Genomic DNA, 14,887 nt, shown 5'->3' with positions numbered 1-14,887 from the left:
GCGGAAGCGGCCAGTCACACCGCACAGCTCTGCTACCCGCACTACACGGTCTCATAGGTGCTCAGTGTTACCCTCGCGGCTGGCGGTGCCCGCGGGCAACCGTGCGGACAGCTCTCGGGCCCACCCCTGCTATACGCCCACCCCATACCAGCGATCAATTGGTCACTTGGTCAGTTACTTGCTGCACACACCGCAGCTTATGCCCTGGCCAGATTCGGGACTGCTAGCGATGAGCGCGACTGCAGCGCCTATCTCAACATTTGCCTGCACTAGTCTGCAGAATATCGCGCTCGACTCTCCCTCGCTTGCGTGCAAGTACATTAACAACGATGTTTGATACCAATTCTTCATCCCAGTTGGTCTTAATACACTTTCATACAGAGATTCCTCAACTAACTACCTAATTACAGACCATTTCCTAAAGGAAACCAGAAAACATGAGTATTATCATACGTAGGCTCAAAAATGGTTCAAATGGCTCTGAGCACTATGGGACTTAACATCTGTGGTCATCAGTCCCCTAGAACTTAGAACTACTTAAACCTAACTAACCTAAGGACATCACACAACAACCAGTCATCACGAGGCAGAGAAAATCCCTAACCCTGCAGGGAATCGAACCCGGAAACCCGGGCGTGGGAAGCGAGAACGCTACCACACGACCTCAAGCTGTGGAATATTATACGTAGCTCATGTAAGAGAAACTATACGCTGTCCAACCTATAAACAAAAAATGAGTTTACATATGTATCAAACCCCATACATCTTCTCCAGTACGCCGATGACACTGCCTTCGGCCGGCCGTAGTGGCCGAGTGGTTCTAGGCACTAGAGTCTGGAACCGCGCGACCGCTACGGTCGCAGGTTCGTATACTGCCTCGGGCATGGATATGTGTGTGATGTCCTTAGGTTAGTTACGTTGAAGTAGTTCTAAGTTCTAGGGGACTGATGACCTCAGAAGTTGAGTCCCATAGTGCTCAGAGCCATTTGAACCATTTTTGAACGCCACCTTCCTTGCCCTCGTCCCCACCCTGTGACGCTCCCAACACCTTTTCCAATCCCATCTTGACCGGTTCGCCACTTGGTGTAACCAGTGGCTGCTCAGGGTAAACCCTTCCAAGACCCAGGTGATCATTGTAGGCAAAACCACTCCTTCCTTCCATCTCCTCGATTTTTATCTCACAATCTATGGACATCCTATCCACTTCATCCCCACCCTCAAATACCTTGGCGTCACCCTTGACCGTCGCCTCTCCTGCCCCCCCCCCCCCCCAATTACTCGACGATCCAAGCCAAGGCATGGTCCCGACTCTTGCCTCCTCAAGCTTCATTCTGGCCGCACATGGTGTCTGGACCCCTCCACCATCCTCCACACCTATAAATCCCTCATCTCTCCTATCCTCTGTTATGCCCATCCCACCTGACTCACTGCCTCTCCTACCTTCTACAAACGCCCTTCAAATCCTGGAACGCCACGCACTCTGCCTCACCTACTGCATCGGCCTCCCCTCTCCCACGCGGATCCTCTACAACTTAATTCCGTACCTACACCTCTCCTTTTCCTCGAACGGATACAGATCCTTTACACCTCCCAAAAACTTGACCCCCTCACCTGCTTGTCTCTCCCATTCTTTCCCACCCCCGTCTGCTGCCGCGCCTGTACTCCCCCATCCCACCTGCTCTCCATCTCAGCACACTCCATACCCTTGCCCAAGGTGCCTTCTGCCAACTCCCCTCCCTGATGATGCCTTCATCCCCTACATCTACCCTCCTACCAACTTTGATCCTCCCCTTCCTCCCCCTGTGTTTTTCCTCCAGGGCACCCTCTTTCCCTTCTCTCGCTCCTACCACCTCCCCTCCCCCCTCCCCCCTCACCCTCTCCCATTCCCTCTCCCCCCATCACTGAACTTCCACGCACCCTCCTACCCTCTCCCCTCCCCCTCCCTTCTTCTCTCCCACTGGCATCAAACCCCTCTCCCTCTCCCTCCTACCCTCACCTCTTGCCTCCGGCAGGCCCCTTTCTGTTTTGTGTGAACTGTGCATCTTCGTGCGCTGGAGATCGTCGCCGCAGTGGTTTGTCGTCCCGTCAGTGCATCAGTGTCTCTCTTTCCAAGCTCCTCGGTTCACGTGTGACATTCTGTATTCTCTGTTGTGTGCAGTGCTGAACTTTTTTTTTTTTTATCCGAGCGGTACGTCGGTGAACGACTTCACTTATTTTTACTATGTTGGTCTCCCGTTTTTGTCCTCCATGTATGGTTGTTGTTTTGTATTGCTGTTATACTGTGTGTCTTTCCTATGGCCGAAGAGCGGCGTAAATAGGCCGCTGCCGGCCTACCTTGTTTGTAAGGTATCAAAATGACAATAAAGAAAAAAATATGTCTGTAGCTGTTGTGTTACAGAGTTACAAATGCCATTTTTAAAACAACACACTTATAACATACAACGCTCTATGTATATATAATTTTAGAATGTTTAGAGGAGATAAAAGGAAACACCTTTTTTGTAGGTGAAGGTTCAGACAACAACGGAGTAATATAGTTTTAAAGATGTTGCTCACGTATAAATGTTCTCTTTGAGGAGGAAGACGAAACTTTTGATAAATGAAACACCGAGAGACAATCCAGAAGCGTTGTTTGTCCGTTTGTTGAATCTACATGCATTATTTGAGAGTTCAAATGGTTTTAAATGGCTCTGAGCACTATGGGACTTAACACCTGAGGTCATCAGTTCCCTAGAGCTTAGAACTACTTAAACCTAGCTAACCATGACCGAGGCAGGATTCGAACCTGTGACTGTAGGAGTCGCGCGGTCCCAGACTGAAGCGCCTAGAACCGCTGGGCCACACCGGCAGACGCGTTTCGAGAGTCAACCAGGCAATCACTGGTACGCAGATGACAGTTGTCCATAAATATAAGGGGATGAAGTTTTCAAAAACATGTGTAAAATAATATTCATTCCATAGTAGTATCTCTGTACATTGGTAGCGTCCAAACCATCATGGCACAATAGAGGGAAACAATGCCCCTTTGACATTTTTGTCGCATAAAAATGTGTTTCTTTTTGTCTCTCCCTAAACATTCCAAAATTTTGTATCCATAGTTCTTTTGTACTGATATATCGAAATTAAGTACTTATCTTGTGACAGAACTAGATGGAAACATGTCAAACTATCGAAAAACTGACGATGGAAAGAACACCAGAAGCTACCTTGATCGGCGTTGTAAATCGCGGAGGATCTAAAACAGGATATCCACAACAGGTTTTTCAACCTGATCCCTCGAATTAGAAAGCAGTCGCCGTTGTCAGTACATAAACATGAAGTAGATGGGTCCTAGTATTAAACCTACCTATAAAGCGATCCACACCTACGGGATGTATCTCGTAGAAGAGGTTGTAATGGTAGAGGGAGTGCAGTGCGTCGGCAAGAGTGAACATTTGTGATGCCCCTGGGTGTCGCTCCTCGCATAGCGCACCGAAGCTGCCACGAAATGACGGGTGCTCCTGGTGGAAGGAGAGAAGGTCTTCATTCAATACAGGGCGCCTGTAACACACAAGTCGTGGGGTTGGAAGTTAAAAACAAATTAAATCAACATGACAAATCATGGGCAGTGTATACGTTAATGTGGAAATTCCCGAAGTGAATTTTCACTCGATAGCAGAGAGTGCACTAATCTGAAACTTCCTGATGGGTGAAAATCGTGTACAAGACCAGGACAGGACTTGAACCAATAACCCTTGCCTTTTTTAACTAAAAGTGTTTTATTGCGACGAATTACAATGAAGAGCAATGTTATACAAGTAGTAATGCAAAGTTTTACCGCCACTAACAGAGCCTTCCTTCACAGATTTAAAAATTTGAAAATACCAGTGTATATTTTGCACCAACAAGAAAAGTGTGTTTGAGTGAGTGTGTGTGTGTGTGTGTGTGTGTGTGTGTGTGTGTGTGTGTGTGTGTGTGTGTGTGTGTGTGTGAGAGAGAGAGAGAGAGAGAGAGAGAGAGAGAGAGAGACTTCCAGAACTTTGCTGACGTGCTGACAAGGCACAGTCAGCAGCTGCTCACCTGCCATACCGCAGCCACACGTCAGCAGAGCGAGGCCTCAGCAGTCCACTGCACCTATTAGCGGTGTGGCTGACAAGGGGTCATCCCAAGTGTCAATAAACTGTCTTGATGAAACCTTGGGGGGTTGGGAGGGGGGCAGTTGTAGAGAGGTCAAGATGACGCAATACATATTTTTTTTGTTTGTGCCCGATTTCACTTTTAAAGAATAGGACACACACCTAGCAGTAATTTGGCATATTACGTTTGGAAGAAATATCTTCCAAACAACGATATATAAAAAACGTTTCCCACACAAAAGTTGATATGTAATTAAAGTTCTTGGAGCCTGTGAAATCAAATTTTGTAATAATTTGACGTTTCACAAACTACCTCACCCCCATTAATCTATTTTGAAAAATGAAAGCTTTTGTTACAACCAAAATTAAATAAGCTTTCAAGCTACATACATCCAGGTGTAATAAACCTGGTTTCTGAAATATCAGTTTTGGAAAATAAACTGTACACAATTTCCTGTCAGAATATTTTGATTATAGCTAGTTAAATCATCTAAACATTTATAATTAGTCTAGTCATTTATTTCACTTCCTTTTTGTCTTTAATTGTTATTTTACATTCTTTTTTCTTGTTTTCCAGTTTTTAGTTTACCATTCCACATGCATGTATTTAGTTAATGACACACAAGTATTCATTATTATGTGGGAAATATACAAATAAATACTTAAAACATAACGTTTTATTACACCACACACATAAAATGAACAAAATTTGTTCACATGATATACACGCCAAACAACACAATATAAAAATATTCAATAAGATTTCAAGTTGTCACAGACGACCTTCTAAACATCTTGATTTGTATGTAGCTTATTTCAGTACATTGGCAACCCTTATGAAGGTAATTGACTATTTACTAGTACCTGCAGCTTGATTATATTGTTACTCAAGTGGAGATTGACATCATAATCATTCACTACAATGACATACGAAAATTTTTCACAAATATGTTCACTTTTCAAAATAGATTAAGGGTGGTGGGGTGTTTTGCAAAATTTCAAATTGTAACAAAAGTAGATCAAGCAGTTTCCAACAACATTAATTACATTCCAACTTTTATATTTGAAACATTAGTTTTAATATATCATCGTTTCAGAGGTATTCCCTATATGTGCTGTATTAGCTTTTGGGGTGTGTTTTACCACATAAAATACAAACTGGCTACAAACAAAAAATGTATACTGCGTTATTTTGGCCCCTGTACACATCTTCCAAGTTTCATCAAGATCGTTTATTGACACTTGAATATGTTGCGTTGTGAGAGGCAGAGGGACTGCAACCAGACTGAGCCCAATTTATATGAGCGTAACATATCTCGGATGTCCTCTGGTGATAATTGCGCTCACTCTGTATAATCTATTTACAAATTTTAACAAGAAATCTCATGTATTAATGTCAAATGCTTTATATGTTTCGCTTATTAGTGACAAATTAATTTCTTGGTTATTTTTAATAATGCACAATATCCGTATTTTCTCTGTCCCATCCCTCCTTTTTCCATCCTCCGCCTGTCATTTATAATGCAAGACCCTACATTTTGCATAGTGGGTTCGGCAGAATGCTAGACGCCATATAATGTCCCCAGAAGCGTACTTTTCTACTATTACCTTTGTTATGCAAATCTGAGTATGTTCTTGTGTTTGAACAATCATTATTTTTCATTACTCGTGGTTAACCAGGTACTATTACGTTTGAACTAATGGTAACCTATAGTAGCAGAAAAAATGCAGCAACCTCGGGGATAAGGCATCTTATTGGCAAATTAAGTGACAAGTACGTCATTACTGTAGGAATACTTGATAGCAAATCAAACACACATGTCACAGTAAATGGCATCCAAACAGCTGCATCATTATACTGTGTTCTCTCCTCCTCCTCATGTATTCACACATACAAACAATCATAGAGGTGCGAAATGGCATCTTGTGCTGAATTGTTGCAAGTGCTTGCACTTTTTCGTCAAGTTCGTTAATAGTTCTGGCTAGCCACGGAGAACTAGCAAGCTCCTTCCTCATCAGGTCACATTCACTTTCAAATGGTGAGAGATCTGGTGATATCACTGGCCAGACCAGTGGCTGTACGCCACAAAACGCACGTAAGTGGCAGCAGCCATATGTGGACATGTACTGTCGTGCTGAAAGGGCACATTGCCAACTGCCTTGGCACATTGGTGACACTGCTTCCCGTCAAGTCACTGAAGTTAAGTGTTGTCGGATTTGACTAGCACTCAGATGGGTAACCGTCCAGTCTACTCAGTGCAAGTAGGGTACACACAGCTCATGTGAGGTCAATTGAGGAGTTATTTGAGTCAGAAGCTGTGGCACCAGTCACGAAAACTGACAATGGCCGGAAGAGTAGTGTGGTGGCCATATGCTCCTCCATATCCACATATGGTGATGCCTAAAGGACTTGGCTGATACTGTGGCCAAACTGATTGGTACTGTCAGGCCTTCACGGCCTGTTTGGTCGTTTCCTTTTTTTTTTTTTTAATGGAAATGGCAGTAGCTTGGGATAACAGCATGTGCAAGTATTGCGGCATAGTTCATTCTGAGCCACTCTGCATTGTTGCCAGATCTATCCAAGATGGAGGCGATGACGTCAGCCAAGATGGCGGCGTGTAGGATTGGCAACAGTGCATTACATCATCCAATATGGCGGCTGTGATGTCATCCAAGATGGTGGATTATGGCGGGAAGTTTGAATTTTGATGGGAAGAATATCAATAGGGCTACTTCCACTAACCTAACACTCCCTCCCCTACCCTCCCCCAGAAAATGGCCGGAAGTTCAAATTCCTACAGGATAATGCATTACACCTCTACTAACCTAAGAAAATCATGGGAAGATAAGTCACTTGGGCTATTTCCACTAACCTAAGTCATCCTACCGCCATCTCTTCCTAGGAATTGGCGCCAAGTTTGAATTTTGGTGGTAAAGAAAGGTCAATTGGGCTATCTCTACTAATGTAAGAAAATGCAGGAAAGAAAGGGCATTTGGACTAAACTGAGCACCACCTCTTTCTAGGGATTGGCGGGAAAAGGACTCAGCTGGCACTGGACTGCTGGAGAGGGGAAGGAGTGTACTCTATTTATTTTGGAACAATTTATTTAGGGATGGAGTATATTTATCACAGTGATACAGAACACACTCTCTGACATGCCACACAGCATACAGTCCTGCAAACTACTCCCAAATAACTCATGTATAATGCTCTACATACACGCTTACTAATTGTGAGCTGTCAAAATAACGCATTAAACAGCCGACAGACATGCAAATCACTCGTAAATAATGCACTACATTTACGACCAGAGAGCCGAATAACTCGTAAATTCTCAAAATAATAATCCATCTAAAAGACTCTGCAAACACGCTTGCTAAATGTCAACTGTCAAAATCATGCACCAGCCTTTATTTAAACAATTAGAGGCAGCACCACCATCCAGTGTGTTTGCCACAAGGTCTGCGCTCCAACTGACCTAGTACACAGTACTACCACCAGAGGGCACTGTCGTCCATTCCGTGACGTAATCCTAGATGGCAGCCATGACATCAGCTGATGACACAAGTACCATTATCCAAGATGGTGGCAAAGAATGTGTTCACCATGAGGTCTGAACCTAGTACACTGTACCACCACAAGAGAGCGCTGTCATCCGTTTTGTGACATAATCAAAGATGGTGGAGGGAATGGCGGGAAAACGACTCTGCCAGTGCTGGACATGTTTTTATTTTGCATGCAGTGTCTCCACCACGGCCTAGTACACAATACTGCCACCAGAGGGTGCTGACATCCCTCCTGTAACATAATCCAAGATGGTGCTCTAGGGGTGGGGGATACTTTATTTACTTTGGAACAATTTATTCAGGGATGGAGTATATTTATCACACTGATACAAAACACATGTTGGGGTCACGCCACACAACTCACAGACCTGTAAACTACTCCTAAATGATGCTCTGCAGACATGCAAACAACTCCTAATTAAACAAAATACTTCCACTACAGATATGCAGACTCCTCCTAAATAATGCAGTACACTGATGGGTAGACGCACTCAGTACTTTTAAAATGTCCAAACAACACACAGTGCAACCTGCAGAACTGCTCCCAAAATAATGGAACAGACACACAAATAACGTACACAGACACCATCCCCCACCCCCTGTCCAGTAGACCGCACAGGAGGCTGTCTGCAGTCACACGAAGTGGCGCGGCTGTTAGCTGCCATACCACACACAGATGCCCTCATGCATGAGGCCACAACATCTGTTTCATACTTGGTACCTGAGAAATTCCTCTTGAAATACGTGTTCATATACGCACCGTTGCTGACGTGACCGGATGAGGGCACAGATTCTCCCTGAGCTACTTTCAGACACAAACCAGCAAGACCCATTGCTCTCACACTGCTATAGATGTTCTACACTCCTGGAAATTGAAATAAGAACACCCTGAATTCATTGTCCCAGGAAGGGGAAACTTTATTGACACATTCCTGGGGTCAGATACATCACATGATCACACTGACAGAACCACAGGCACATAGACACAGGCAACAGAGCATGCACAATGTCGGCACTAGTACAGTGTATATCCACCTTTCGCAGCAATGCAGGCTGCTATTCTCCCATGGAGACGATCGTAGAGATGCTGGATGTAGTCCTGTGGAACGGCTTGCCATGCCATTTCCACCTGGCGCCTCAGTTGGACCAGCGTTCGTGCTGGACGTGCAGACCGCGTGAGACGAAGCTTCATCCAGTCCCAAACATGCTCAATGGGGGACAGATCCGGAGATCTTGCTGGCCAGGGTAGTTGACTTACACCTTCTAGAGCACGTTGGGTGGCACGGGATACATGCGGACGTGCATTGTCCTGTTGGAACAGCAAGTTCCCTTGCCTGTCTAGGAATGGTAGAACGATGGGTTCGATGACGGTTTGGATGTACCGTGCACTATTCAGTGTCCCCACACCATGATACCGGGTGTTGGCCCTGTGTGCCTCGGTCGTATGCAGTCCTGATTGTGGCGCTCACCTGCACGGCGCCAAACACGCATACTACCATCATTGGCACCAAGGCAGAAGCGACTCTCATCGCTGAAGACGACACGTCTCCATTCGTCCCTCCATTCACGCCTGTCGCGACACCACTGGAGGCGGGCTGCACGATGTTGGGGCGTGAGTGGAAGACGGCCTAACGGTGTGTGGGACCGTAGCCCAGCTTCATGGAGACGGTTGCGAATGGTCCTCGCCGATACCCCAGGAGCAACAGTGTCCCTAATTTGCTAGGAAGTGGCGGTGCGGTCCCCTACGGCACTGCGTAGGATCCTACGGTCTTGGCGTGCATCCGTGCGTTGCTGCGGTCCGGTCCCAGGTCGACGGGCACGTGCACCTTCCGTCGACCACTGGCGACAACATCGATGTACTGTGGAGACCTCACGCCCCACGTGTTGAGCAATTCGGCGGTACTTCCACCCGGCCTCCCGCATGCCCACTATACGCCCTCGCTCAAAGTCCGTCAGCTGCACATACGGTTCACGTCCACGCTGTCGCGGCATGCTACCAGTGTTAAAGACTGCGATGGAGCTCCGTATGCCACGGCAAACTGGCTGACACTGACGGCGGCGGTGCACAAATGCTGCGCAGCTAGCGCCATTCGACGGCCAACACCGCGGTCCCTGGTGTGTCCGCTGTGCCGTGCGTGTGATCATTGCTTGTACAGCCCTCTCGCAGTGTCCGGAGCAAGTATGGTGGGTCTGACACACCGGTGTCAATGTGTTCTTTTTTCCATTTCCAGGAGTGTTTTTTCAGGTATCCAGCCAATGTTATACTGCTGTCACAGAACTCCAAGGCAGACTCACGCCAGTCTCATACACGAGACGCCTCTGGCAATACATGTCTTTATCGTTGATGTTACAGTAGCACAGGGTGCATTGTTCCTAGCGCAACATGAGAGACACGTCTAACTTTGATTAACTGCCCAGCCTGACTGACGCAACACCGCGAAGTGCACACGCATAGCTACAAATGGTTCAAATGGCTCTGTGCACTATGGGACTCAACTTCTGAGGTGATTATTCCCCTAGAACTTAGAACCATTAATCCTAACTAACCTAAGGACATCACACACATCCATGCCCGAGGCAGGATTCGAAACTGCGACCGTAACGGTCTCGCGGTTCCAGACTATAGCACCTAGAATCACATGGCCACTTCGGCCGGTGCGTAGCTACAAGCCATCGCAAGGGAATCTAACAAGATTCTCAATTTTATACTGATTTTACATGACTATGTAAAAAATAAGAACTGAGTCGACTTAATATATATATATATATATATATATATATATATATATATATATATATATAATCCCTGTACTTATAACTAAATGTAACGATCGCGGTCTTGGTTGAACGGCATTTGACAATGCGCAAAGTATCGGAAATACACTCTGTTGATGGCTGTGGCTCTGGAAATAGAAATATCAGTACCATTCTTATGACTTGATATACTTATGACTTGATGGTGATGGTGGTGATGAAATGATGAGAACAACAGAAAAACCCAGTCCCGGGGCAGAGAAAATCCCCAATGCAGCCGGGAATCGAACCCGGGACCCCATGATTGAGAGGCAGTAACGCTAGCCACCAGACTAAGAGGTGCGGATGAAGCGGAAGAAAGGGAAGAATTAGAGTTAGTGTTATTTGTACACTCATTCTCCAAACAAGTGAAGGATCAATGCCGTAAAATTAAGAAAAGTGAAATAAGCTGAAGAAGTGAATTAAAATTTGTGATATGGCCAGGACTTGAATCCAGGTCTTCCAGCTACAAGGCAGATGTTCTAACCTTTACACTACCATAGCAGGATGACTAACGGATCTGTATGGACTACCCTAGTCCAGTGCTCTCCCTAACATAAACTTCAGTTCACGCCTTCTCCCCATTTTCCATTTCCGCAATCGCCAGTATTGCCGAGGCTCTCCGTTAAAGGAATAGCACCCCAGATTTGTACGTAATAGGGAATTCCCGCCTGTCCCTCAAGCATCGGTGATCTATTGATCTGTTGGTATTACATTTTACTTGTGACACTGTTGTTGCGATGCAATGGTTAGCACGTCGGTTTAGTGAGCAGGAATCCTGGGTTTAAATCCTGGTTGTGGCACAAATCTTATTTCATTTCTTCAGCTTCTGCATTGTCGAAAGTAACATTGAGTCTTATATATCTCAAGGAAAATGTAATTACATCAGACTGTACTTATCTTTACACTAATCTTTTACTATAAGGTGCTTTGTTCACTGTACTACTTTAACATAATTACTTTTTTACTTTGACATAATCATATGTAACCCATTCCCAATAAAACCCATTCCCAATAAAACAATACTAACTAACGTATTTCGTTGCAATAATACCCCTGCAAGCAAATCTTTTGCCCTATCGGTAGCGTTAATATATTATATTATTGGGCTAATTTTACAGTATTCAGAACTATTACCTCGATAACATTATGTGAAGAACTATGTACCAATGACAAAAAAAAATGGAAAATTCATTGAACAGAAACAGTCCAAAGTTGAAAATTTTATTTTTTTATTCGCTCGATGATTAGCTTCCGGCTGGTAACCATTTTCAAATCATCATACCATCGTTAAAAATGGCATTTCCGAAATGTAAAAATCGTGTCAAAAATGCACAAACCACAGTTACAGTGGTCACAGACTTTTTTCAGTCGTGTGTACTAAGTTGCTTAGTTTTGTACCGTAGTATTGTGTTGACGACGAGCCCAGTTTTAGTGCCAGGTTCCACATTTCTTCCTAAGTTATCTGTGTTACCATAAAATGAGAAATCTTATGTAGTAGCTGGCAGCAACTGTATTTTCTGTAGTCAAAGTAGTAATACCGTTCATTGTAAAGGGTTGCTTTGCTCATGTGCATCTCTTTGCTAATAGGCGGATATGTACCCAGACCACCACACCGGAATTCCAAACTGCATCAGGATCCACTGCAAGTACTATGACAGTTAGGCGGGAGGTGAGAAAACATGGATTTCATGGTCGAGCGGCTGCTCATAAGACACAAATCACGCCGGTAAATGCCAAACCACGCCTTGCTTGGTGTAAGCAGCGTAAACATTGGACGATTGATCAGTGGAAAAACGTTGTGCGGGGTGACTAATCACGGTACACAATGTGGCGATCCGATGGCAGGGTGTGGGTATGGCTTATGCCCGGTGAACGCCATCTGCCAGCATGTGTAATGCCAACAATAAAATTCGGAGGCGGTGATGTTATGGTGGAGTCGTGTTTTTGATGGAGGGGGCCTGCACCCCTTGTTGTTTTGCGTGTCACTATCACAGCAGAGGCCAAAACTGATGTTTCAATCACCTCCTTGTTTCCTACTGTTGAAGAGCAAATCTGGGATGGCAATTGCACCTTTCAGCACGATCGTGCACATGTTTATTATTGCACGGACTGTGGTGGAGTGGTTACAAGACAATAACATTCCTGTAATTGATTTGCCTGCACAGAGTCTTGACCCGAATCCATTAGAACACCTTTGGGATGCTTTGGAACGCCGACTTCGTGCCAGACATCACCGACCGACATCATTACCTCTCCTCAGTGCAGCACACCATGAAGAATGGACTGCCGTTCCCTAAGAAACCTTTCAGCGCCAGACTGAACGTATGCCAGCGAGAGTGGAAGCTGTCATGGAAGCTAAGGGTGGGCCAACACCAAACTGAATGCCAGCGTTACCGATGGAGGGCGCCACGAACTTGTAAGTCATTTTCAGCCAGGTGTCCAGATGCTTTTGATCACATATTGTATTGGAATTCCAACACTTTTTAAATGAGCAGTGGTTGTAATCTCTCTTTCACTGTGGGCTATAAGTCACATTTTTCTGCTCCAAACCGAATTAAACGACCTCAGTAGCTTGTGTAACAGTAAAGAGTATGTCCCAGCGAGAAAAGTAAAACATAATTAGTTCGGAAAAAAAGGTTCAAATGGTTCTAAGCAATATGAGACTTAACATCTGAGATCACAGTCCACCAGACTTAGAACTACATAAACCTAACTAACCTAAGAACATCACAGATATTGACGCCCGAGGCAGGATTCGAACCTGCGACCGTGGCAGTCGCGTGATTCCTGACTGAAGCGTCTAGAACCGCTCGACCACAGCGGCCGGCGATGCGTTCGACAGACATTTGAATTCACACGTGCTTATACCTGAGTATATACTTCCCAGGCTTCTTCTTGTCTTCTTCCACCTTGTAGTACGGTATCTGCTCGCTGAGCGACCTCACATCGCGCACCCAACCCTTTAGCTTTGTGTGCAGCATATCTCTCACACGTTCCATGTCCTTAATCCATACATGGAGCCGCTCTCCATTCGAGTGGTTACCCTGAGATGCACAGAAAATAGTTCAGATTACTTGCATGTATTCAGAAACAGCAGGTATTCTCAACTTACACTTATAGGTCAAGCTATTACGTAACATTAATGTTATTGTCAGTACATGACTACTCTTTAAATAATGTACAGTACATACAACATTCACGCAAAGAAAGTGTCTAGCGATGTCTTATCGAACATAAAGAGATCTCGGCCTAAAACAGCACATACGAGAGATGCAGTTATTTATCGGTAGTTACAGAACATACTTTCGTATGTAAAAATGACCGCTATAGTCGCAGTATGTCCGGATAAAACATTCTAATGATACCAGACAAGTCAAGCACCCAAATGTTTAGCCACCTCACGTGACTGGGAGCCCAAGAAGCTTTTATTCAATTTTTGAACGATTTTCGAGAAGACAAACGTGAGTTCGTTGGCTATCGCTCCAAAATCTTACTCCTTGCCAATGCTGTGAGAAACATGGAAACATGTTGTGACCGTTTACATAGGTAATGATGGGGAGCAAAAGTTTTGTATCAGAAAAATTATCTGTATTAGTTGTTCACATAGTAATTGACAGTTAGACATTTTTGTGTCATTTCGTTACTCGCGTTTGCTATATATATATATATATATATATATATATATATATATATATATATATATATATATATATATATATATATATAGCTCGTCACTTAATATGTTATCATCTATTTCTGATGGTGTCGCTAATGGTGTCGAGCCGGCCGCTGTGGCCGAGCGGTTCTAGGCGCTTCAGTCTGGAACCGCCCTGCTGCTACGGTCGCAGGTTCGAATCCTGCCTCGGGCATGGATGTGTGTGATGTCCTTAGGTTAAGTAGTTTACGTATTTCTAAGTCTAGGGGACTGAAGTCCTCAGAAGTTAAGTCCCATAGTTCTTGGAGCCATTTTAACCATTTGAATAGTTTCGATATGAAGGAATGTATCGGGTGGTTATAATTAAACTTACGGTGTCCATAGCGCTACGTTGAAGCCTGTATACGTCGTAAGACGCTGAAACGTCATAGCTATATTCATTAATCGTGGAGCATACTGAAAAATAATAGCTCCACTTTTTACCATCGGGTGAAAATATGGCACTGTAATCGACCAGAATACGATATGATGTAGAAAATTAGAAGGAACGATCAAACAAATTATTACTGTGGTTCTGGCTATGTTGAGCCGGATATGGCCACAAATTACAGAATGCGTTCAACATGTTCTCCCAACTCAGCAAAATGCTACATCCGCAACACGGCATGGTCGACAAATGCTTGTAGCATATTCGCTGTAAGCGGAGCGATATGTCGTCATGTGTTGCCCTTCAGCTCTGGAGGCGTCCGGATAC

The 14,887-nt window shown here is 44.6% G+C and overlaps 1 protein-coding gene across 4 annotated transcripts in view; it reads right to left on the bottom strand.

The window, feature by feature from the left end:
* Window positions 1-14,887, bottom strand: part of LOC126355219 (uncharacterized) — a 175,355-nt gene that overhangs the window by 89,327 nt on the left and 71,141 nt on the right. For all 4 annotated transcript variants that reach the window (XM_050005476.1, XM_050005477.1, XM_050005478.1 and 1 more), the window contains exons 5-6: window positions 13,347-13,522; window positions 3,347-3,540 (exon numbers count right to left, since the gene is read on the bottom strand). In XM_050005476.1, the coding sequence (XP_049861433.1) occupies window positions 3,347-3,540; window positions 13,347-13,522 (370 nt within the window). The remainder of the gene's footprint in view (window positions 1-3,346; window positions 3,541-13,346; window positions 13,523-14,887) is intronic.

The sequence above is a fragment of the Schistocerca gregaria genome, chromosome 3 (genome assembly GCF_023897955.1).
Source record: "Schistocerca gregaria isolate iqSchGreg1 chromosome 3, iqSchGreg1.2, whole genome shotgun sequence".
NCBI lineage: Eukaryota > Metazoa > Arthropoda > Insecta > Orthoptera > Acrididae > Schistocerca > Schistocerca gregaria.
The sequence above is the reverse complement of the archived record's forward strand: the minus strand, read 5'-3'. Positions and strand labels throughout refer to the sequence as shown.